A 26,753-nucleotide genomic window follows, 5' to 3' on the forward strand; every position below is an offset into this window, starting at 1 on the left:
TGAGTAGTGAGTACCTTATGAATAAACTCTGGCAGGGAATGTGTTAATGTACAAAAGTATTGGCATCAAAATGTACTTAAAGTACCAAAAGTAAAATGAACTCATTACGCAGAATGTCCCATTTTTCAGATGTATACAATTTATAAAAATCTTTTGAAAATAGCTGATCTACAAGCTCACAATGCGTCGCATCGCGAGATTTGCGACGCATTTTGAGCTTGTAGATCGGCTATTTTCAAATGGCCGAAATGTATATAGGGCTGAAGTGGTTAATGTATGTTTTGTAATAATAATCAAAATCTACAAAGTAACTAGTAACTAAAGATTTCATATAATTGTTGTGGAGTAAAAGTACCACATTTGCCTCTGAGATGTAGTGGAGTAAAAGTATTGAAAACAGGAAATAAAAAAAAGTAAAAAATACCTCAAAATTTGACTTAAGTACAGTACTTAAGTAAATGTACTCAGTTACTTTCCACCACTGCTGTATTATGCCCCCAGGTGTTTGAGATCACCTTAAGCAGAGGCTATGCTGAGTCAAACTTCCGCGAAGATCTGAAAACCCTGTACCTGAAGCTGGGCATTGACAACAAGAAGACGGTGTTCCTGTTCACCGACGGCCATGTCGTCGAGGAGGGCTTCCTTGAACTCATCAACAACATGCTCACCTCCGGTCTGAACATAGAACTGTGTTGATATTGACAGCACATTTTGATTCAGTTTCAGTCATAGTCCTTTGAATAAAATTCCATTTAGTTTTAGTCATATTTTAGTCATTTGAAACGTTTTAGTTTTTGTCTAGTTTTAGTCGACTAAATATCATAAGATTATAGTCGACTAAATCTACAGTTGATTTAGTCAAATAAAAGGTATTTTGGCGGTGCCTTGATGGCGTGGTAATGGCTGATTTTACACTTGGTTGCATGCTGAAAATAGCCGATTTACAAGCTCACAACGCATCGCAGCACGACGCGTTGTGAGCTTGTAGATCGGCTATTTTCAGAGCTTAAAGGGATATTTCACTTTCAAAAAAACTTTTGGTCATTTTATCGTCTACTCAGGCCTTTGAGAACCCCCGAGACAGTTTTTAAGTTGCTCGATTCAGTATTTAGATATTTGATATTCATTTTATCAGACACGCCCCCTTCCTATACAAACCCATTGTAACTTCAAACTCCATTTTAACCATGTTAAATTCATCAAAAACACCCGTCCTTGGTTCTGGTGACTCACCCTGCCCTCCTAATGCGTGAGGGGGCCGTGTTTTTCCGATTAATTTCTTCATTTATTTTATTTCATTATTTTATTGTATTTATTTATTTTAATTTTCAAAAAAAAATATTAAAAATAAATGAAAAAAGTAAAGTAGTAAGAAAACACGGCCCCCTCATGTATTAGGGGGGCGGTATGAGTCACCAGAACCAAGGACGGGTGTTTTTGATGAATCTAACATGGTTAATGGAGTTTGAAGTTACAATGGGTTTGTATAGGAAGGGGGCGTGTCTGATAAAATGAATATCAAATATCTAAATACTGAATCGAGCAACTTAAAAACTGTCTGGGGGGTTCACAAAATCCTGAGTAGACAATTAAATGACCAACATTTTTTTCTAAAGTGAAATATCCCTTTAACACCCGAGCGCAACCAAACATAAAATGACTTGTCTTTTAGTTCTACTGGATCTCTTCTCCACTCGTCCCTCACTAACATGTTAGTCTAGTTTTTATTTGTTTACGAAATTGTCAATATATTTAGTCTCAGTTTTAGTCATCATAGCTTTTATTTCGTTTTTGTCAGTGAAAAAAGGTAGTCGACAAACATTTTTCGTCATAGTTTTAGTCAACGAAATCAACACTGCATAGAACGTCCATGCTTGTACTCTCATTCCTCTTTTTATTTCGCTGTGACAGCTCTAGAACTGCTCTCAAGCCAACTCTCCATTCACAGGCATCGTTCCTGCATTGTTCCTCGACGATGAGAAGGAGTCGGTTATTAATCAGCTGCGTGATGAAGCCATGAAGAAGGGTGCCGGCCCTTCCAAGGACAGCATGTGGCAGTACTTTGTCAACAAGAGTGCCAACAACCTGCACATTGTCTTGTGCATGTCCCCAGTGGGGGACACCCTCAGAACACGCTGCAGGAACTTTCCAGGTGAGATATTGTGCCACAGTCTGCCGGCAATTGCATGCATGATTTAAAGTAGGGTAGGGTAAGTGAGATTTTTGGGTCAAAACAAAACGTTTTTTGTTAAAAGGTTAAAGCACTATATGCTCATATAATCATTGCTATAGAGTGTTTGTTCAGTCACAGGAGTCTCCATGTTTCTCCACCTCTTTAATAAACAGAAAATACATTTTCAGGTAGGTGACAAAATGTCAGCAAATCAGGAGAGCGTATCCATTTATTAGCTTAATTTTTTATAGTGTTCCAGTTCCAATTTTGTCTGCTCATTTCTCTGTGTCATCACTTCCAATTTCACTTGTTTAATCTGTATCCTGCCTGCGTTCTCTATTCTGATTGGATCAAATTGGTATCCTGACCTGAAAAAGCATTTTCTGATTATTAAAGAGCTGGAGAGACGTGGAGACTCCTGTTACTTAACAAACACTCTATAGCAATGAGTACTATCAGAATATAGAGCTACGGTATTTAACATTTATTTTAACCAAAGAAAATCACTTACCCTGCCTTAAAGGTGAACAAACACTCTACAGCAATGAGTACTATCAGAATATAGAGCTATTTAACACTTTTAACACTCCCATTTTAACCAAAGTAAATCACTTACCCTACCTTTTAATATGTGAAAATAGTTTGTGTCACATTTTTTTCCTACCTTCTTTTCTTCATTTCATAGGACTGGTGAACAACACTGGGATAGATTGGTTCCTGCCATGGCCTCCGCAGGCATTGCACGCTGTGGCCCAGTCGTTCCTAGGTCTGTAAATCACACCACACCATTCATGCATTCAGCACTTCTTTTGAATGGAGCTGTTTATGATACTAAATGAGTTGCGTGCCATTCATTGCTGCAGGAAAAAGTCCAATGATCCCCAAGTCCCATTTTGAGGCAGTGATAGCCCACGTCTGCATGGTCCATCGCTCTGTGGGAGAGTACAGCAGAATGTTCCTGCAGAAACTCAGACGCAGCAACTATGTCACTCCGAAGAACTACCTGGACTTCCTCACCACCTGCACCAAGCTGCTGGAGGACAAGGACCAATATATCCTGGGTGAGTAGATGAGCTGATTGAAAAATCGTCACCTTGCTAAATTAACCCATTTAGACCTGAAGCCGATTCTACAAATGTCTTCTAAATCCCAACAGTATTCTGAAAAACGTATGTTTCTATATCAGTGGTTCCCAAACTTTTTCATGTCAAGGACTCTAAAAATTATATGTATTTGACCACGGACCCCCATCTCAAAATATTTTGTTCCAGGGACCCCCAGAAGCAAAGATTTGAGTTAAAAATGTTCACTTTAAAAGAATATATATCCAAAGATTTGCAGATGCGTTCCAAACAAAACTATATGATATTTCTTAATCATTTCACCCAAAACGTTTATAACAAATTATAACTATTGACATAAAAATAACACTATCTGTCAGTTATGTAACATAAGAGATTTAAATGGGTTTAAATAGGATTGAACCTGACTTTGATTTGATCATTTTCTCACAAAAACATGTGACTTAGGCCAAAAATGTGCCTATTTTGGCCTAAGTCACACATCATGCTGTTCCCTCCCCTTGTAGTATAATGGCCTATCTCCCGATAGGCCATTATACTAAAAGGGGAGGGAACAGCATGATCCTTTTCAGTTAATGACGAGATAGGCGATTTTACCAGAGGTGGCCAGTGTCATGAAGAGCTGACTTAGACAAAAATATAATTTTCCTCAAAATATGACTTAGGCCATTAGTTTAGCAAGGTGACGAAATGTAAACTGTGCAAATACAAACAACAAATTGAATGTATGTTTCAGTGTGGTTTGTACATTTACATGATCGTAAAACGTTTGGTTTCATGTTTAACCTCAGCTCAGTGCAAGCGCCTAGAGGGGGGTCTGGATAAGCTGGAGAAGACCAGCGTGCAGCTGGCCCAGCTCAATGACAAGCTAGCAGAGCAGAAGGTGGTGCTGGCAGAAAAGTCTTCAGCCTGCGAGCTCCTTCTCCAGGAGATCTCCACCAACACCACTGTGGGTCAGTGTGAACACGCACGCACGCACACATGCACGCCCACACACACGCACACACACACACAACGTATTTGGCTACAGTGGTGGAAAAAGTACTCAAATTCTTTACTTAAGTATAAGTAACCAATTCTGCAATATAGAAATACTCTGTTACAAGTCAAAGTCCAGAATTCAAAATTGACTTGAGTAAAAGTACAAAAGTATTGGCATCAAAATGTACTTGAAGTACCAAAAGTAAAAGTACTAAAATGTCTGAAAATAGCCGATCCACAAGCTCACAACGCGTCGCGAGCTTGTAGATGGGCTATTTTCAAATAGCCTAGGTATAATATAGTGGTTTATGTATGTTTTATCATATAATATTTATATCTGAGAAGTAACCAGTAACTAAAGTTTTCAAATATTTGTTGTAGAGTAAAAGTACAATATTTTCCTCTGAGATGTAGTGGAGTAGAAGTAAAAGTATTGGAAATTGAAAATATTCAAGTAAAGTACAAATACACTCAAAATTGTACTTAAGTACGGTACTTAAGTAAATGTACTTAGTTACTTTCCACCCCGCTATAAGCGCGCCGATTCACGTTGACACCTTTCCTCCCTTCCAGCTGAGGAGAAGAAGACGCTGGCAGAAGAAAAAGCCAAGGAGGTCGAGGAGCAGAACAAGGTGATCGCCGTCGAGAAGAAAGACGCGGAGAGTTCCTTGGCTGAGGCTCTGCCGGCCCTGGAGGCCGCCCGTACCGCCTTACAGGGCTTGGAGAAGTCTGACGTCACCGAGATCAGGTGCTTTGCTGATTCAAAGTCTCTTCTTGTCCCTTTAAGACCGGGAACGCATCTGTGTGACCACTTTTAACCATTATTTTATACTTTGGGCTAGCTGGACACTAAAATAGCAGATCTACAAGCTTGTAGATCTGATCATATTTCGCAACTTCACGCAATTTCACTGCATAAAATCACATAAAACCACCGCATATTTCATCGCAAAATCTAGGGTTTTAGCCCGTGTTGTTCTCATATAACAATGAGTACGATCAGAATATAGAGCTATTTAACACTTATTTTAAACAAAGTGAATCACTTACCCTACCTTTTTAAACGTTTACAGCTACATTTCTTATTCATATTTGTCCTGTGTTTCCTATTCCCCCGTTACCTGTCCTGCTTGCATGTTGGTCCCCTGTCCTCCGCTTAAGATCCTTTGCCAAGCCACCCAAACAGGTGCAGGTTGTGTGTGAGTGCATCCTGGTGATACGCGGCCACAAGGAGATCAGTTGGAAGGCGGCCCGAGGGATGATGTCAGAGGCTAACTTCCTGCGCTCACTGATGGAAATGGACTGTGACGTCATCAATTCCAGCCAGGTCAAGACTGTAAGAGGTATCTATCTTTCTCTTAACGGTTATTGGTTAACTAAACCCTGTAATTATTACAAAAGCAATAACGACGACATTACAAATGTCGTTAACGTTCATGTTGCATAAAATCCTCCTAATTTTACATTGGTTGTAATCACTGGTGTAAAGTAACTAAGTATATTTACTCAAGTACTGTACTTAAGTACAGTTTTGAGGTATTTTTACTTTACTGGAGTGCTGTACTTCCAATTTTCAGTACTTTTACTTCTACTCCACTACATCTCAGAGGCAAATATTGTACTTTTCCTCCACTACAATTATTTGAAAACGTTAGTTACTAGTTACTTTGCAGATATAAATTATTACATTATAAAACATACATTAACCACTTTAGCCCTATTTTATACCTAGGCTATTTGAAAATAGCCGATCTACAAGCTCACACCGTGTCGCATCGCGACGCGTTGTGAGCTTGTAGATCAGCTATTTTCAAACATTTTAGTGCTTTTACTTTTGGTACTTTAAGTATATTTAGATACTAACACCTTTGTACTTTTACTCACGTACATTTTTTTATTCCGGACTTTTACTTGTAACAGAGTATTTCTACAATGCAGTATTGATACTTTTACTTAAGTAAGAAATGTGAGTACTCTTTCCACCACTGGTTGTAATGATGAATGCCATTGTCCCGGGCCAGGCTTTCTGAAGAACCTCAACACTAGTCCTGAGGAGATGCAGGTTATCAGTAAGGCCGGCTCAGGAATGCTCAAATTTGTGGAGGCGGTCATGGGCTACTGTGATGTTGCCAGGGAGATCAAGCCCAAAAGAGAGAAGGTAATGTGAAAACATACCTTGTTAAACACCTTGTGAAAACATACATTGTTGTTTTGGACCTAAAACTCTGTCTGTAGTAGGCCTGACCTTGATTATTCGAATAGTCGACTAATCAGTCGAGGGGAGTCTGAGTCGACTGCCAATCTCTTAGTCGAATTATTTTTGTTTTTGTCATTATTTGACTGAGACATTGGCCTAATTTGTTATATTAATTAACTAATAGTTTGCCAAAAATAGGATATACATCATGATTTATTGGGAGAAACCAAGCAAGTATATGTTAAATCAGACATTAACCCATTTAGACCTGAGGCCGATTCTAAAAACACCTTCTAAATCCTGACCTAAGTTTTCTGAACTTCAAATATTTATTCAAAAATTACAAAGAAAATATGTTGCTATATACTGTACATAGCAACAAGAACCCCAAAAGGGGCTCCCGGATTGAAAGGTATGGTTACGAATAGGGGTTCCCGGTCTAAATGGGTTAAGCACCCCTACAGCCCAAATGGAATGTTACTCTATTTGATTCGACTGAGAGATTGGCACTGATTCGACTGCCAATCTCAGTCGAATCATGCCAAAATTCAACTATAGAAATCTTAAGTCGGGGACAGGCCTAGTCTGTAGATAAGGCACAATGTTGTTTATGAGCATTGTGGATGCTGTGCATCGAATTCTATAGGTAGCGCGTCTGGAGCGGAACTTCTTCGAGAGCAAGCGGGAGCTGCAGCGCATTCAGAACGAGCTGAACGCCATTCAGAAGGAGCTGGGCGCTCTGAGAGAGAAGTACGACGGCGCCATGGGGGAGAAACAGGTGCTGCAGGAGGAGGCCGAGATCATGCAGAGGAGGCTGACAGCTGCCGACAAACTCATCTCTGGCCTGGGCTCCGAGAACAAGCGGTGAGCCGAGCGGGACAGATCATACGCTGTCCGCCATGGTCTTGACCAGTGGTGGAAGAAGTACTCAGATATTTTACTTAAGTAAAAATAGCAATACCACAATACAAAAAATACTCTGTTACAAGTAAAAGGCCTGTGTTCAAAATGTTACTTGAGTAACAGTACAAAAGTATTGGCATCAAAATGCAATTAAAGTACCAAAAGTAAAAGTACTAAAATGTTTGAAAATAGCAAGCTCATCGCGACGCGTTGTGAGCTTGTAGATCTGCCTAGTAATAGCCTAGGCATAAAATAGGGCTAAAGTGGTTAATGTATGTTTCATAATATCATAATTCATATCCGAAAAGTAACTAGTAACTAAAGTTTTCAAATAATTGTAGCGAAGTAAAAGTACAATATTTGCCTCTGAGATGTAGTGGAGTAGAACTAAAAGTATTGAGAATCGAAAATACTCCAGTAAAGTAAAAAAAATACCTTAAAAATTGTACTTAAGTACAGCACTTGAGTAAATGTACTTAGTTACTTTACACCACTGGGCTGGACTCCTCCTGATCTTCCTGATTTGATTTATTTGATTTGCACAACATTTTTTGTATACATTTACAGAACATGTTAGTTATTTCCAAGGGAAACATTATGAGATAGTTGTTGTGCCGGTGAGGTAAGAAACCCTGGGGGGCTTATGTGAGAACCTCACCGTTTACATTACATATAATAAGAGTTATTTAATATTAAAAGCAAAGATGAACAAAAAACTAAAAACAACAAAAAAGAAAATGTACAAAAATATATGCATATGGTGTATATATATATATATACATAAACACCTATGATAAAGGTTATAGGACAACTGATAAAAAATAAAAGTACAGGACTGAGCAGAAGAGACAAAAACAAAACAAAAACAAACCAAAAGGTATTGAACAAAGCAAAAGAAATATGCTGTTACACATTCATGACAATATAAGGATTAAGTTGATTTAGAAGATAGTCTAGTTTTCCATTTGGGTATTTAATTTACTTATTAGGCTTATTTTATAGGTAGGTACTAGGGAGGATGTGGTATAGCCACCAAACTGAAATGGGCATTCCATACATGTCACACATCCTGTCACCAGTGGTGGAAAAATTATTCAAATTCTTTACTTAAGTAAAAGTACCAATACTGCAACATAGAAATACTCTGTTACAAGAAAAAGTCCAGAATTCAAAATGCACTTGAGTAAAAGTACAAAAGTATTGGCATCAAAATGTACTTGAAGTACCAAAAGTAAAAGTACTAAAATATTTGAAAATAGCAGATCTACAAGCTCACAATGCGTCGCGATGCGACGCGTTGTGAGCTTGTAGATCTGCTATTTTCAAATAGCCTATGTATAACATAGGGCTGAAGTGGTTAATGTACGTTTTATAATGTAACAATTTATATCTGAAAAGTAAATAGTAACTAAAGTTTTCAAATAATTGTAGTGGACTAAAAGTACAATATTTGCCTCTGAGATGTAATGGAGTAGAAGTAGAAGTATTGGAAATTGGAAATACTCAAGTAAAGTACAAATACTTCAAAATTGTACTTAAGTACAGTACCTAAGTAAATGCACTTAGTTACTTTCCACCACTGCCTGTCACACATCCTCAACCTCCACACCCTTCCCTTTCTTATAGCTGGACACTCGAATTCGAGGAGCTGAAGCGGCGGCGCTCGCTCCTCCTGGGCGACTGTCTGGTGTGCGCCGCGTTCCTGAGCTACGAGGGAGCGTTCAACTGGGACTTCAGGAACGAGATGGTCCACGAGGTGTGGGAGAAGGACCTGCTGGAGAGGGGAATCCCCCTGAGCCAGCCCTTCAGGGTGGAGAAGCTGCTGACCGACGAGGTGGAAGTCAGCAGGTGTGTGTGTGTGTGTGTGTGTGTGTGTGTGTGTGTGTGTGTGTGTGTGTGTGTGTGTGTGTGTGTGTGTGTGTGTGTGTGTGTGTGTGTGTGTGTGTGTGTGTGTGTGTGTGTGTGTGTGTGTGTGTGTGTGTGTGCGCGCGTGTTGCCACTTACCTGTCCTTGATCTTTGACGTGTGTATACAACTAGCCTGCTGACGTGTTTATACAACTAGCCTACTGACGTGTGTATACAACGAGCCTGCTGACGTGTTTATACAACTAGCCTACTGACGTGTGTATACAACTAGCCTACTGACGTGTGTATACAACTAGCCTACTGACGTGTGTATACAACTAGCCTACTGACGTGTGTATACAACTAGTCTACTGACGTGTGCATACAACTAGCCTACTGACGTGTGCATACAACTAGCCTACTGACGTGTGTATACAACTAGCCTACTGACGTGTGCATACAACTAGCCTACTGACGTGTGCATACAACTAGCCTACTGACGTGTGTATACAACTAGCCTACTGACGTGTGTATACAATTAGCCTACTGACGTGTGCATACAACTAGCCTACTGACGTGTGCATACAACTAGCCTACTGACGTGTGTATACAACTAGCCTACTGACGTGTGCATACAACTAGCCTACTGACGTACGTATACAACTAGCCTACTGACGTACGTATACAACTAGCCTACTGACGTGTGCATACAACTAGCCTACTGACGTGTGCATACAACTAGCCTACTGACGTGTGCATACAACTAGCCTACTGACGTACGTATACAACTAGCCTACTGACGTATGTATACAACTAGCCTACTGACGTGTGTATACAACTAGCCTACTGACGTACGTATACAACTAGCCTACTGACGTATGTATACAACTAGCCTACTGACGTGTGTATACAACTAGCCTACTGACGTACGTATACAACTAGCCTACTGACGTGTGCATACAACTAGCCTACTGACGTGTGCATACAACTAGCCTACTGACGTGTGCATACAACTAGCCTACTGACGTACGTATACAACTAGCCTACTGACGTATGTATACAACTAGCCTACTGACGTGTGTATACAACTAGCCTACTGACGTACGTATACAACTAGCCTACTGACGTATGTATACAACTAGCCTACTGACGTGTGTATACAACTAGCCTACTGACGTACGTATACAACTAGCCTACTGACGTACGTATACAACTAGCCTACTGACGTGTGTATACAACTAGCCTACTGACGTACGTATACAACTAGCCTACTGACGTACGTATACAACTAGCCTACTGACGTACGTATACAACTAGCCTACTGACGTACGTATACAACTAGCCTACTGACGTGTGTATACAACTAGCCTACTGACGTATGTATACAACTAGCCTACTGACGTGTGCATACAACTAGCCTACTGACGTGTGCATACAACTAGCCTACTGACGTGTGCATACAACTAGCCTACTGACGTGTGTATACAACTAGCCTACTGACGTGTGCATACAACTAGCCTACTGACGTATGTATACAACTAGCCTACTGACGTATGTATACAACTAGCCTACTGACGTATGTATACAACTAGCCTACTGACGTATGTATACAACTAGCCTACTGACGTATGTATACAACTAGCCTACTGACGTATGTATACAACTAGCCTACTGACGTATGTATACAACTAGCCTACTGACGTATGTATACAACTAGCCTACTGACGTGTGTATACAACTAGCCTACTGACGTATGTATACAACTAGCCTACTGACGTGTGTATACAACTAGCCTACTGACGTACGTATACAACTAGCCTACTGACGTATGTATACAACTAGCCTACTGACGTACGTATACAACTAGCCTACTGACGTACGTATACAACTAGCCTACTGACGTGTGTATACAACTAGCCTACTGACGTACGTATACAACTAGCCTACTGACGTATGTATACAACTAGCCTACTGACGTGTGTATACAACTAGCCTACTGACGTGTGTATACAACTAGCCTACTGACGTATGTATACAACTAGCCTACTGACGTGTGTATACAACTAGCCTACTGACGTACGTATACAACTAGCCTACTGACGTATGTATACAACTAGCCTACTGACGTACGTATACAACTAGCCTACTGACGTACGTATACAACTAGCCTACTGACGTGTGTATACAACTAGCCTACTGACGTATGTATACAACTAGCCTACTGACGTATGTATACAACTAGCCTACTGACGTATGTATACAACTAGCCTACTGACGTGTGTATACAACTAGCCTACTGACGTACGTATACAACTAGCCTACTGACGTATGTATACAACTAGCCTACTGACGTGTGTATACAACTAGCCTACTGACGTACGTATACAACTAGCCTACTGACGTACGTATACAACTAGCCTACTGACGTACGTATACAACTAGCCTACTGACGTACGTATACAACTAGCCTACTGACGTACGTATACAACTAGCCTACTGACGTACGTATACAACTAGCCTACTGACGTGTGTATACAACTAGCCTACTGACGTATGTATACAACTAGCCTACTGACGTGTGCATACAACTAGCCTACTGACGTGTGCATACAACTAGCCTACTGACGTGTGCATACAACTAGCCTACTGACGTATGTATACAACTAGCCTACTGACGTGTGCATACAACTAGCCTACTGACGTGTGTATACAACTAGCCTACTGACGTGTGTATATACAACTAGCCTACTGACGTGTGTATACAACTAGCCTACTGACGTGTGTATATACAACTAGCCTACTGACGTGTGCATACAACTAGCCTACTGACGTGTGTATACAACTAGCCTACTGACGTACGTATACAACTAGCCTACTGACGTGTGCATACAACTAGCCTACTGACGTGTGTATACAACTAGCCTACTGACGTACGTATACAACTAGCCTACTGACGTGTGTATATACAACTAGCCTACTGACGTGTGTATATACAACTAGCCTACTGACGTGTGTATACAACTAGCCTACTGACGTGTGTATATACAACTAGCCTACTGACGTGTGTATACAACTAGCCTACTGACGTGTGTATATACAACTAGCCTACTGACGTGTGTATATACAACTAGCCTACTGACGTGTGTATACAACTAGCCTACTGACGTGTGTATATACAACTAGCCTACTGACGTGTGTATACAACTAGCCTACTGACGTGTGCATACAACTAGCCTACTGACGTGTGTATATACAACTAGCCTACTGACGTGTGCATACAACTAGCCTACTGACGTGTGCATACAACTAGCCTACTGACGTGTGCATACAACTAGCCTACTGACGTGTGCATACAACTAGCCTACTGACGTATGTATACAACTAGCCTACTGACGTGTATATACAACTAGCCTACTGACGTGTGTATACAATTAGCCTACTGACGTGTGTATACAACTAGCCTACTGACGTGTGCATACAACTAGCCTACTGACGTGTGTATACAACTAGCCTACTGACGTGTATATACAATTAGCCTACTGACGTGTGTATACAATTAGCCTACTGACGTGTGTATACAACTAGCCTACTGACGTGTGCATACAACTAGCCTACTGACGTGTGTATACAACTAGCCTACTGACGTGTGCATACAACTACTTACTACTGAATTGAGAACTATTCAAAATAGCAGATATACAAGCTCATAGCCGCACTATTAGCTAGTAGATCTGCAATTTTTTGAAAAATCTTGAAAATGTGTGCATATCTTTGAATATATATATACTTTTTTAAAGGCAACATTTTTACTCAAATTTTTGCTTCTGGGGGTTCCTGGCACGAAACAATTTCATACGGGGCCAAATACAAGCATTTGGGAACCACTGACTGACTTAAACCGCATTATGTGGTTGAGCGTTGAGTTCCTCGTGGCTCTAGTGACTCTACATTAAATACTTACTACTTACTTACTTTGAGAACTATTACCGCAGACACCAGAATACGGAGAGTGGGACGAAGGATGCGTGTCCATTTGTTGAATTGTTTATTGGATCTTGTTTAGTCAATACAATTATTTGTTTTAGCTCCTGCTCATTTGATTTAGCTATTTTGTCTCATCTGTTTAAGGAAATAGGTAGCTGATATATTGCACTTTTACCTTAGCGCTAGGTATGCTCTTGGTTGCTTGTTATTGCAGAAAATGCACTTATAACCTCTGGTGATTAGTAGCTTTCGTTCCCTACCTTTGTTGATTGCACTTATTGTAAGTCGCTTTGGATAAAAGTGTCTGCTAAATGACTGTAATGTAATGTAATGTAATGTACACTCACAGAGCCAAATGAACACTCATTTAGCTGTGTGGAGAGATATGGTATAATACTCTATTGTACTAAACCTTTTGACAGGTGGGGATCAGAGGGCTTGCCTCCAGATGAGCTGTCAGTCCAGAATGGAATCCTCACCACCAGAGCCAGCCGTTTCCCCATGTGCATCGACCCTCAACAGCAAGCGCTCAACTGGATCAAGAAAATGGAGGAGAAGAATAACCTCAAGGCACAGAAAACTTAGCATTCATCCTTTTTATCCCCTTCAGATTCTTAAAGTTTTCAGACATGCTGATTTACAAAACATTAAAAGTCTTTATCATGGTCGTTCAAACGTGTATTAACCCATTGAGACCTGAACCCGATTCTACATGTCTCCTAAATCCCAACAGTTTTCTGAAAAACGTATGTTTCTATATCAGTGGTGCTCAATCTTTTTCATGTCAAAGACCCCCAAAATGATATGTATTTGGCCGCGGACCCCCATTAAAATATTTTGTTCCAGGGACCCCCAGAAGCAAAGATTTGAGTTAAAAATGTTCGCTTTAAAACTATATATATATTCAAAGATTTGCACACATTTTCACGAATTTTCAAAAATAGCAGATTTACAAGCTTGTAGCGCGGCACTCGGTGCCGCGCTATGAGCTTGTATATCTGCTGTTTTTGAATAGCCCAAAGTGAAAAATAATGCTTTTTAGCTCAAATCTAAAAATGACACAGTTCCAGGTCTTAATGGGTTAAAAGGTTTTAAGTGAAATAATCCACTCCAGTGAGCCATGGCAGGTTTTTTTCTCTCTGTGTTCTGAGGGCTTTTCAGTTGCAATGAAATTTGCCTGCGTGTGTTGCTGTTGAGGGATTTTGCCTGTCAATCATGGCCTCTGCTCCGCCCCCCCAAAGGAGAAGGATAGGGGAGGGGCGGGGAGGAGAGGGGGTGGGCCAATCACAGCACTTTTGCGAGCTTAATTATTCAGAAAACTCCAGACCACAGAAAATTCATTTTTTTGGGGTGTAATTGAGGTTAGAAAACACATAAATAAAAACAGAAACATTTGCACAATTTGATGTCATGAAACCTTTAAGAAGCTGACTGAAGTGCTCGCAGTGGTGGAAAGTACCTACAACATCCTGTAAGTACATGTACTCAAGTACTGTACTTATGTACAATTTTGAGGTATTTTAACTTTACTGGAGTATTTCCAATTTTCAGTACTTTACTAGAGGAAAATATTGTACTTTTACTCCACTACAATTATTTGAAAACTTTAATTACTAGTTACTTTGCAGATATAAACATATTACATTATAAAACATACATTAACCCCTTTAGCCCTATTTTATACCTAGGCTATTTGAAAATAGACGATCTACAAGCTCACAACTCGTCGCATCGCGATGCGTTGTGAGCTTGTAGATCTGCTATTTCAATTCAAACATTTTAGTACTTTTACTTTTGGTACTTTAAGTACATTTTGACACCAACACTTTTGTACTTTTACTCAAGTAAATTTTGAATTCCGGATTTCACTTGTAACAGAGCACCTCTACATTGCGGTATTGATACTTTTACTTAAGTAAAACATTTGAGTGCTTTTTTCCACCACTGTTGATCGGCATACCCATCCATTTGCCTATAGATCTCCTCCTTCAGCGATCCAGACTTCCTCAAGCAGCTGGAGATGGCCATCAAGTATGGCTTCCCCTTCCTGTTCCAAGACGTGGACGAGTACATCGACCCCGTGATCGACACGGTGCTGGAGAGGAACGTGAAAGGAGCGGAGGGCAGACAGGTCATAGTGCTGGGAGACAAGGAGGTGGACTACGACCCCAACTTTAAACTCTACCTCAACACCAAGCTGGCCAACCCCAAGTACTCCCCCTCTGTGTTTGGAAAAGCCATGGTCATCAACTACACTGGTGAGCAGTGTTGATTTCGTCCACTAAAACTACGACGAAAAATGTTCGTCGACTACCTTTTTACACTAAATAAAAACTAAGCTATGATGACTAAAACTAAGACTAAATATATTGACGATTTCATCAACAAATAAAAACTAGACTAAAATGTTAGTGAGGGATGAGTGGAGAAGAGATCCAGTAGAACTAAAAGTCATTTTATTTTTGGTTGCTCGTGGTTGTTGCGCTCTGAAAATGGCAGATCTACAAGCTCACAACGCGTGAGCTTGGCTATTTTCAGAATGCAACCAAGTGTAAAATCAGCCATTACGACGCCATCAAGGCACCGCCAAAATACATTTTAGTCGACTAAATCAACTGTAGATTCAGTCGACTAAAATCTTATGATATTTAGTCGACTAAAACTAGACAAAAACTAAAACATTTCAGATGACTAAAATATGACTAAAACTAAATGGAATTTTATTCAAAAGACTATGACTAAAACTAAATCAAAATTTGCTTTCAAAATCAACACTGGTGGTGAGTGGCCTCAGCATGCCAAACATAATGTTTGTCTCTGCAAGGGGCAAAACAATGAATCGAAGGTCGAGTAGAAGGAGTATCGTTGCTGTCGGGCAGAATCCAGCTAACTCCATTTTGACGCTTTTGCATTTTATTTCCATAAATCAGTGCTATTGAACACCCTTTACGTCTGTGTGTTGGTTAAACAAATATTGAACCAATGAAAAGTATCAAAAAGTGCTTCTGACAAAGCCAGCTAACTCCATTGGATCCTCAAACTTTCTGCTAAGTCTGCTAAGTCCACCAAAGGGGGGTGGAGTTAGCTGGTTTTGCTGACTCCAGGCTCCACCCTCTTTTGACCTCCAACCTCATTGTGAGCTTGGAGGTCCATTCAGCTGTTCTTATCAATGATGAACAAAACCTCCTAACTCCACTTTTGTTTTATTTTTTTATTTCCTGAAAAGTTTACATTTTGGAGTTGGCTGGTTTCTGCCCGACAGCAGAGAAATACTTATTATTATTCTATCAATTACACACACCATGAAGCCTTGAATTCGTGGAGATTTTTTAGGCACTTGGTGCCACGCTATGAGCTTGTATATTTGCTATTTTTGAATAGCCCAAAGAAATCTAATAAACGTCAGAGATGCATTCCCCGGTTTCAATGGGGGTTAAAACGTGTGTTTCTTTGTCCACAGTGACGCTGAAGGGCTTGGAGGACCAGCTGCTGAGCGTGATCGTAGGCTTCGAGAGGAAAGCGCTGGAGGAGCAGCGCGACCGCCTGGTCCGAGACACCAGCGAGAACCGGAAGCTGCTCAAGGACCTGGAGGACTCCCTGCTGAGAGAGCTGGCCAGCTCCACGGGCAACATCCTGGACAACACGGAGCTGGTCCTCACACTGGAGGAGACCAAGGCCAAGACCAGCGAGGTGAGTCTCTTCATTAGGGCTATGTGGGGGCTAATTAATCACTTAAACCGGTGGTTCTCAACCAGTGGTCTGGGGACCACCAGTGGTCCTTGGGGGGGGGGGGGGGGGGGTACCAGGGGGTCCCCAGCGAAATTAGTTAACATAGCGTCAACTTATATATCAACGAATCGACACCCAAAAAATGTAATCTTTTTTTTTATTATCAACTAAATTGTTTAGTCTGATTAACCATTGTACAATGGTGGTGTACAAAAATAGTGAAAATGGCCGATTACAAGCACTGTGAGCTTGTAGATCTGCTATTTTCACTATAAAAAAACAAATCGTTCATTAATCACAATCGAGGCAAAAGTTTGAAGTAATTGTGTTATTGATTTGAAGTCTTATCGCCCCGCCCTAGTCTTCACGTACCATATTGGCGCGGTTCATAATGGGAATCCTTCCTTCTATCTCTGAAAACGTGCCCCCTCAGGTGTCGGAGAAGCTCAAATTGGCAGAGATGACCTCGGCGGACATCGACAAGCTGAGAGAGGGCTACCGCCCCGCTGCCAAGCGCGGAGCCATCCTGTTCTTTGTGCTGTCAGAAATGGCTCTAGTGAACAGCATGTACCAGTACTCCCTAGCTTCCTACCTGGAGGTGTTTGACTTCTCGCTGCGCAAGTCTCTGCCTGATTCTGCCCTGCCTAAGAGACTGAAGAACCTCATGGACACCCTGACTCATAATGTTTACAACTACGGCTGCACAGGTGAACCCACGCGTGAAGGCAAAGGTACATTAGACTTCAGCATTTTAGACGGCCACAGGCACCTGAAGCTCTGCTCTGCCTGTTTTTCTATACTTAGGTCTGTTTGAGAGACACAAGCTCCTCTTCTCCTTCAATATGATCATAAAGATTGAGCAGCCGGAGGGAAGGGCCCCTCAGGATGAGCTGGAGTTCTTCCTAAAGGGTGAGATGACACTGACAGTATAGAATCTATACTGTACGTAGGCTATTGTATGTAAATAATTATCACATGCAGACTCACACTCATTCTGATGCACACAAATGCAGTCCAGCAAAGTGTATTTTTACAATGTAAAACATCCACATTATTAATATTTCTTCTCCCTTCTGTTTAAGGCAATCTGTCTCTGGAGAAGAGCAAGCGTAAAAAGCCATGCGAGTGGCTTCCAGACCAGGGGTGGGAGGACATCATGAAGCTAGCAGAGCTCTTCCCTGAGCGGTTTGGCTCTCTGCCGGATGATGTGGAGAACAATCCTAATGAGTGGATGGCTGTAGGTGACCGCCTTCATAAGGAAATAGCACTAGATGCTTTTTATTGAATGACATGAAGGACTAACCTGTTCCCTCATTTTGCCCTTAGTGGTTTGACCTAGACAGGCCAGAACAGGCTCCCTTTCCCATGAAGTACAAAGACAGCCTGACAGCCTTCCAGGAGCTGTTGTTGCTGCGCTGCTTCCGTCTCGATAGAGTCTACAGAGCCGTCACAGACTATGTCACTGTGACCATGGGCGAGAAGTGAGAAATGTTTGTTTGGTTCTTCTGGTTCATAATAACTGAAACACATTTAACATTAATTAGAGATTAGAGGTCAGAAATATCTTTTTCTATCTATGTTAACTGCTTCTGTTCAGATACGTGCAGCCTCCAGAGATCAGCTTTGAGGCCATCTATGAGCAGAGCACACCCAACTCCCCCATCGTGTTCATCCTGAGTCCAGGCTCTGACCCAGCCAGTGACCTTGTGAAACTGGCCGAGAGGTCGTCCTTCGGAGGCAACAGGCTTAGGTTCCTTGCTATGGGGCAAGGCCAAGAGAAGGTAACGGAGAACTATCTTTGTATAAATCATCAATAAGTCAAGGTGTTTTTGAAGTGTTTTCACTAGAGTTGAACCCTTCAGTTTTCACAGCAGCGTTGCTTCTGTTTGTGTGATCCAAGGTGGCGCTGCAGCTGCTGGAGACAGCCGTGTCCCGTGGTCAGTGGCTGATGCTGCAGAACTGCCACCTGTTGGCGAAGTGGCTGAAGGAGCTGGAGAAGTCCCTGGAGAGGATCACCAAACCCCACCCCGACTTCCGCCTGTGGCTTACCACCGACCCCATCAAGGACTTCCCCATCGGCATACTGCAGAAGTCTCTAAAGGTCACACTGTTGAAACCTGAATAGCTGAAATATTATACTTCTGCGAACATTGGCATCTTTTACATTTTTTTTTATTTTTTTTTTTTACTTTGAAGTCTCTAAAGATGAAACACCACTCCATATGATGCATGTAGAAACCGGTACTATGATCTATACATTTAGTATCCAATATGTCTCTATGTTACTGAAACACTGAAAAATAACACCAAACATTTGCATTGAAAAATATCAGGGAGCATGCATGTCTTCGAGAATTGCATCATTCTACTTATTTTTATACGTCATACCTCATACACACACACAGCGCCGCCTCCAACAGCGACAGAGAAAAAACAAGACAACGCACCCACGCCCTTACTGAGGCACACAAACTGATTTAGCTCCGTTCATAAACTATTTACTATTTACTGCCATTTTGGCCGTTTTTGTTAGTCCGCGAGCAAAAGGGTACAGGACCACGGGTCCATTTGGTTCCGTGCGGGGACGCTGGAGAGAGCAACCTGGTATAATATGACTGTGTCATATATTGTTTTTTTATGCACAGGTGGTGACAGAGCCTCCTAATGGTCTGAAGTTGAACATGAGAGCCACATATACCAAGATCCCCCATGAAAGGCTCATGACATGCCCACACCCTGCCTTCCGTAGCCTGGTCTATGTGCTGGCCTTCTTCCATGCTGTGGTGCAAGAGCGGCGCAAGTACGGCAAGATCGGCTGGAATGTCCCCTACGACTTCAATGAGTCAGACTTCCTGGTAAGGGACAGAATTTGGAACTACTGTCTGACGGTCACGTACAGTACGTCACTGTTCTGTGCGTGTTGACAATGTATAATTATTCTCCATAGGTATGTATGGAGATCCTGGACACGTACCTGACTACAGCGCACAACCAAGGAGACGCCAAGATACCCTGGGAGAGTCTGAAATACCTCGTTGGCGAGGTTTGGTTAAATCCATTTTAACCATTAAGGCCTGAAGCCGATTCTACAAATGCCTTCTAAATCAGTGGTTCTCAAACCCCCATCTGAAAATGTTTTGTGACAGGGACCCCCAGAAAGGAAGATTTGCGTTGAAAAATATTTAAAATGTTTCAAACACTTTTATAAATGTAAAAAAATAGCGGATGTACAAGCTTGCAGCGCGGCACGAAGTGATGCGCTGTGAGCTTGTATATCTGCTATTTTTTAACAACCAACGCTAAAATCAAAAAATGACACAGATGCTTTCCCGGTTTTAATGGGTCAAACAATAATAATTTATTATTGTTTAACCCATTAAAACCGGGTTAGGGTTAGGGTTAATTATTGTTGTTTATTATTAATAAACAACAATAATTCTCTGGTATCCGACTGACCTCCGCAGTCAGTCTTTGCTGCTTTTGTGAGTTCAATATCTGGGTTTTGTCTGCATGTCCCAGGTGATGTACGGAGGGCGAGCTATAGACAGCTTTGACCGCAGAATCCTGACGGTCTACATGGATGAATACTTTGGCGACTTCATCTTTGACACCTTCCAGCGCTTTCACTTCTTCCACAACAGAGAGGTGGACTACAGGATCCCTCCCACGGGACTCAAGGAAACATATGTCGGTCAGTTGCCGTCGTGACTTCATTTTGATTTGATTTCCTCTTTAGTCCCTGTGGGGGAACTTCAGTTTATCGCTTCACACGGCTGATGACTGCTCAGATGGTTATGAGGAGTGTAGCAACTCATAATGTAATAATCAGCTCATAATGTAATACAATCAAAACAGGGGTTAGGGGTTAAGTGTCACAGTGTCATATACTCAGGGACACTTTGACACCGGTGGCCTTCAGATTCAATAATATATCAGTATTCCGATATTAACCTGCGGGTCTACAGTTGACTAAATCAACTGTAGATTTAGTCGACTAAAATCTTGTGATATTTAGTCGACTAAAACTAGACAAAAACTAAAACATTTCAGATGACTAAAATATGACTTAAACTAAATGGAATTTTATTCAAAAGATTAAAGATTAAAACGAAATCAAAATTTGCTTTCTACCCACTAAGCTACGGCCATCCCTGCATCTTCTTCCAAGTATGAGGAAGCATTTGATTTCCAACGCCATCGCTCATAACTATGTGTGGCCTTTTTTTCTTTTCTTTCTGCGTCACAGGGGAGATCGAGTCCCTCCCCTTGACAAACACACCAGAGGTAATGGGCCTGCACCGCAATGCTGAGATAGGATACTACACACAAGCAACTAGAGACATGTGGAGCCATCTCATGGAGCTGCAGCCACAGACTGGTAATTTTTCTGGTTCATGATCACTGGCACAGGGCACATCTGACATCTTTCCCGTCTTTGCTTCTTCATTAACTCCACAGGGCATAGCAGTGGCAGCCATTTTCTGGTTCCACGGGGAAAAAAACAATGCAATTTTCCCATAGAGATTTCCAAAAATATTTATATAAATTATTTTAAGCTTGGAATCAAGCCATCCAGGATCCTGGTGAATCATGACCATAAAACATTTGATTCTGTAAAAAAAAGAATGTTTTAGGGTCATGATTTACCAGGACCAGAGGTCATCAACATGTCCGTACATGGACAAACGTGTCCGTGGCAAGACATGTCTATGCCCGTGGCACATTTATTTTGAAAAAAACAATTCAAAAATGTATCCTAGATGAGTGATTCACCACATGTACGTGTACTGGGTCATCATGCAGATAAAGGTCATAAATTATGACATTTAGGTGCCTTCGCATATTGTGACACTGCATTCAATTAAAATCCTCATTAATCACTCATCATCGTACATATCTTTTTTGTCTCTCAAGTTTCTTTGTTCCAGAGTTCCATTTAATTGGCATTTTATCCTTGATGTTTCCGTGAGAAGCATTTAACATGTAATTATTATGTCTAATAAATCAAATTTAGTGTATTTTCTCCATTGTTACATTTGCATGCCTTGGACTTTCTCATCAACAGCAGAATACCTGATCACCTTATTGGAATCCACAACTAGCTACCGTACCTTGCCAAACCAAACCAATCGTTTAGCTGGTAGAACTTGATTTGATCTCCTTCTGTCCTTTGAAAAGCCAGCAATCTCTATAATAGCCATATGATGAGTAATACACACCCACTCACCTTTGCAGCCAAGTGGCCCTTTTACGATGGAAGCACTGTCTGTACTGATTAGACTCAATTATTATTATCCAAAAGATTTTTTGGGTGGTTAAGTGGCTCAGTAGTTAATGCAGACATACTATTGTTTTAATATGTGCAGCACGTTGGAATAGACCCTATGACACATTAGGGGTCCATTAGTAGAGCTAGGCCAATGTGTTTTTGGTAAAATGATTAATATGCATGTCTGTGGCAAAAAATGAAATATTAATGAAAATGTCCCTCACAAGCTGCCATAGTGATGACCCCTGACCAGGACCCTTTTTTTACCCCTGACCAGGACCTATTCTTTGTTGATTTTTTTAACTGTTTGGTTGCTACTATATGTCTATGAAATTAATTCAAGGACCCCAACGGAAACAAGCCTGCAAGGACTTTTTTGGCCGGACCTTTTAGACAAAAGCATTATAAATGTAACTGTGTTGTTTTACATTATTTTGCCTAATAAAAATGTCAATCAAATCAATCAATCAAACCCAGTATGGCTTGATTCTAAGCTTAAAATAATTTGGAAATCTCTATGGGAAAAATGCACTGGCTTTTCTGGAGTGGAACCAGAAAATGTCCACAACTGCTATGCCCTATACAAGGGATGGGCAACTTTGATGATGGAGAGGGCCACTATTATTTCCACACTCACTCCAGAGGGCCACATTGCATATACTGTCGTGCCATTCTATGTCACTCAAAAGTAGCAAAAATAGCCGATCTACAAGCTCAAAACACGTCGCAATCTGATGCGTTTTTAGCTTGTAGATCTGCTATTTTTGGTGTTTTTTTTTTTGTTGCTATTTTTTTATTGGAATCCTGAAAAGTAACATTTGTATTTCATTTCAAATGCATTTAGTTATACTTATGCTAACTTAATGAACTTAAATACAATTACATTGGACATAAAAAAGACAATATGATTTTTATACTAGTCATTAAGCTACTAATATAGAGTGAAGTAATTAAAGCGGGTCATGTTTGCATGTTTGGAATTGTAACAGCTGAAATCAATAATATATCAGTATTCTGATATTAACCTGCGGGCCGCATTAAGTGAAGGTGGGGGCCGCATGTGGCCCCCGGGCCGCCAGTTGCCCATGTATGCGCTATACTCTCTCAATTCCTTTCCTCTCCATCCATCCATCCTCCAATCCTTCAGGTGAGTCCGGTGGAGGCGTTAGCAGGGAGGAGTACATCAGCCAGGTGGCCCGGGACATCCAGAACAAAATGCCCAAGGTGTTTGACCTGGACATGATCCGCAAGACGTTTGGCCAGGACGTCTCGCCCACCTCTGTGGTTCTGCTGCAGGAGCTGGAACGTTTTAACAAGCTGGTTCTCCGCATGAGGAGCTCTCTGGCTGAGCTGCAGAGGGTGAGGAAAACAGACAGTGGAGCGAAGAAAGAGATAACCAGGGCCGGACTGGGACCAAAATTCAGCCCTGGCATTTTGGTCCGAACCGGCCCACCACCCCCCGGGCCGTTTTGTCAACGGGGGGGGGGGGGGGGGGGCAGATAACAAAGGATGCTGGGGAACACACATTCTAGACTAGAGCTTTGATTGATTGATTGAATACTTTATTAGTCAGAAATGTAAACAGCACGAGGTACAGTCAGACATTAAGGGCCATATCTTACCTTGCCCTTTATTTTTTACTATTTTTGAAAAACATTTTTAAATAGTTCAAATAGCCGACACATTGTCAGCTTGTAGATCGGCTAATTGAACTATTTACAAATGTTTTTTTCAAAATAGTAACAACATTGCACAAGAGTTTAGGGATAAGGAGTAAGGCGACGCGCAAGATAGGGCCCTAAGGCTGAAAGGATGAAACACAAAAAAGTCCTGTGGACTTGTTTCCATTGTAGTTCTATGTCCTATGTCCTTAACTTCTGTGTTCAACACACCGGTTTAAACTGAACTTAAAGGGATAGTTCACAAAAAAAATAAATCTATCAATTAGTCACCCCATGGAGACTTGAATTCATGGATATTGTTTTGTTTTTGTCGCATTCCTAAGCCAATAATGTGATGACCAGCGGACCGGTAGGCAGCGGTTCCGGTACGAGACACAAAAGTCTCCTACCGGAACCGCTGCCCGTCATCAAATTATTGGCTTAGGAATGAATGCGACTAAAACAAAAAAATATCCATGAATTCAAGTCTCCATGTCATGACTAATGGATTGGAAAAAAAGTCATTTTGGGGTGAACTATCCCTTTAACGTATTGCGTGTCACAGGCCCTGGCTGGTGAGGTGGGGATGAGCAGTGAGCTGGATGAGGTGGCACGGGCCCTCTTCAATGGGCAGATCCCTGCCATCTGGAGGAAGTTGGCACCTGACACTCTCATGTCTCTGGGCAACTGGATGATCCATTTTGACAGACGTCACAAGCAGTACAGCTCCTGGGTAAGTGACCATACTGGTGACCCAAAATTTTGTTTAAAACAGTTTGACACTTAACTTACCATTTGGGTCATGGAGTGAAGCTTTATTCTATCAATAGCAAGAAGAGATACCAGGGACATTTGGTAGCGGAAGAATAGGTTTGCTCCAGGTACCCAAAGGTAAGTTAAAGGTAGGGTTCTGATAGTAACAGGGGTCTCCATGTCTCTCCCGCTCTTTATTAAACAGAAAATGCATTTTCAGGTCAGGATACCAATTTTATCCAAACAGGATATAGAACTCAGTCAGGATACAGATTAAACAAGTGAAATTGGATGTGGTGATACACAGAAATGAGCTGAACAAATTGGAACTGGAACACTGTAAAAAAAAAATGAAGCTTATAAATGGGTACTCTCTCCTGATTGGCTGAAATGTTGTCACCTACCTGAACATTTATTTTCTGTTTATTGAAGAGCTGGAGAGACAGGGAGACCCCTGTGACTGAACAAACACTCTATAGCATTTCATGTTTTTTCATCAATTAATGCCAGATTTTATACAGTACTTTGTCGTATGTCACACAAAAGTAGATTTGTAAAATGATTTACGGGTTCCGACATGTTTGTTTACAATGAAGAGTGGACGGCACTTGGTCCCTTTTGGACCCGGAAGTGACGTCGGACTACAAAATGACGTCAGACTTAAAAAAAACAAATAGACTGATGTGATTTGCAGAAAGGTTATGTTCGTGTGTAATGGCGTACGTTCTGTTTTTTGGCTGTGAGGTGGACGAGGGAGAGCCAAATGTGATGTGGCTGTCGGGGCTCCAAATCCCCGAGTCCTACCTGACCGCCCTGGTCCAAGCCACGTGCCGGAAGAACGGCTGGCCCCTGGACCGCTCCACGCTCTACACGCAGGTCACCCAGTACCGCAGTGAGGACCAAGTCAACGAGAGACCCGGACAGGGTAAGAGGATATGTAGAATTAATTAATTATGCTAGTCACCCATTAAGACCGGGAACACATCATCGTGTCATTTTAGATTTCTTTGGGCTATTCAAAAATAGCAGATCTACAAGCTCATATACAAGCTATATGAGCTTGTAGATCTGCTATTTTTGAAAAATCGTAAAAATGTATGCAAATCTTTGAATATATATATATATTTATAAAGCGAACATTTGTAACTCAAATCTTTGCTTCTGTTGTTGTTTTGAGATGGGGGTCCGTGGCCAAATACATATCATTTTGGGGGGCCTTGACATAAAAATGTTTGAGAACCACTGATATAACAACATACAGTTCTTCAGAAAAACTGTTATAGGATTTAGAAGACATTCGTAGAATTGGAACCTCAGGCCTTAATGGGTTAACATTACATCGCTGAAAGAAATTAAGCCTAACCCTTTCTTTGTTTGGTTTTGCTTTGTTTCTAGGTTGCTTTGTATCTGGTTTGTATCTGGAGGGAGCAGATTGGGACGCAGAGAACGGCTGTCTGGTAAGGAGCAAGCCCAAAGCTCTGGTAGTCCAGCTGCCCATCCTCAAGGTCATCCCCATAGAGGCTCACCGGCTCAAATTACAGGTGTAGACCACAGGCACTCGCTATATATGTATAGATTTATTCATATTTCTATATTTTGTTTGTTTGTTTGATTTCCTCTCCTTCATAGAAATTCTAAGTGTTGGGAATACTTTGATGTTTTGTCCCACAGAACACATTGCGGACGCCAGTGTACACCACGTCCATGCGGAGGAATGCGATGGGTGTGGGACTAGTGTTTGAGGCCGACTTGTTTACCACCAAGCACATCTCCCACTGGGTGCTCGAAGGCGTCTGTCTGTGCCTCAACTCTGACTAAACGCAGCACCCCGTTTCATGTCAGTCTGTTCATGCACTGCATTAATGGTACTAATGTCCTGTTTGTGAGTATGTTGACATTAACGTCTGCATGGCTTATGGCTGGAATAACTGTTATTAATAAAATAATGACAGTGTATAGTATGTACCAAAATGTCTATGTTAATTTACAAATAAAGGTGTATCCTGATGGCTTTCCAGTTTTTTTGAGCATTTGTGGATCAAAGTGGAAATGCTTTTGGGGATTTGTTGAGTAAACCACCCTTGACATGTGATTCAAATTTGGGATTGACTGGATGTTTCGTTCGGGATTTCTGGCCTTTTTTGTAAAATGGGCCCCTTCCGCTAACTTTGGAAG

At 41.3% G+C, this 26,753-nt stretch overlaps 1 protein-coding gene across 1 annotated transcript in view; it reads left to right on the plus strand.

Moving 5' to 3' along the window:
- dnah10 (dynein axonemal heavy chain 10) overlaps positions 1-26,418 on the plus strand; it is a gene marked incomplete at its 5' end in the record, with an annotated part of 79,741 nt that extends 53,323 nt beyond the window's left edge. Inside the window, 28 exons of the mRNA XM_084064587.1 lie at positions 502-673; positions 1,949-2,152; positions 2,859-2,939; positions 3,037-3,234; positions 4,047-4,208; positions 4,810-4,984; positions 5,398-5,579; positions 6,258-6,394; positions 7,080-7,297; positions 8,963-9,184; positions 13,589-13,736; positions 15,145-15,424; positions 16,627-16,856; positions 17,329-17,602; positions 17,700-17,804; positions 17,978-18,132; positions 18,222-18,376; positions 18,493-18,676; positions 18,796-18,996; positions 19,541-19,750; positions 19,843-19,938; positions 20,415-20,586; positions 21,142-21,273; positions 23,312-23,523; positions 24,391-24,558; positions 25,323-25,503; positions 25,974-26,119; positions 26,250-26,418. Coding sequence (XP_083920713.1) covers positions 502-673; positions 1,949-2,152; positions 2,859-2,939; positions 3,037-3,234; positions 4,047-4,208; positions 4,810-4,984; positions 5,398-5,579; positions 6,258-6,394; positions 7,080-7,297; positions 8,963-9,184; positions 13,589-13,736; positions 15,145-15,424; positions 16,627-16,856; positions 17,329-17,602; positions 17,700-17,804; positions 17,978-18,132; positions 18,222-18,376; positions 18,493-18,676; positions 18,796-18,996; positions 19,541-19,750; positions 19,843-19,938; positions 20,415-20,586; positions 21,142-21,273; positions 23,312-23,523; positions 24,391-24,558; positions 25,323-25,503; positions 25,974-26,119; positions 26,250-26,396 — 4,947 coding nt within the window. The 3' untranslated portion in view covers positions 26,397-26,418. The remainder of the gene's footprint in view (positions 1-501; positions 674-1,948; positions 2,153-2,858; positions 2,940-3,036; positions 3,235-4,046; positions 4,209-4,809; positions 4,985-5,397; positions 5,580-6,257; positions 6,395-7,079; positions 7,298-8,962; positions 9,185-13,588; positions 13,737-15,144; positions 15,425-16,626; positions 16,857-17,328; positions 17,603-17,699; positions 17,805-17,977; positions 18,133-18,221; positions 18,377-18,492; positions 18,677-18,795; positions 18,997-19,540; positions 19,751-19,842; positions 19,939-20,414; positions 20,587-21,141; positions 21,274-23,311; positions 23,524-24,390; positions 24,559-25,322; positions 25,504-25,973; positions 26,120-26,249) is intronic.
- Between the last annotated feature and the right edge of the window lie 335 nt (positions 26,419-26,753).

The sequence above is a fragment of the Gymnoscopelus microlampas genome (genome assembly GCF_963454915.1).
Source record: "Gymnoscopelus microlampas genome assembly, chromosome: 8".
Taxonomy (NCBI): Eukaryota; Metazoa; Chordata; class Actinopteri; order Myctophiformes; family Myctophidae; genus Gymnoscopelus; species Gymnoscopelus microlampas.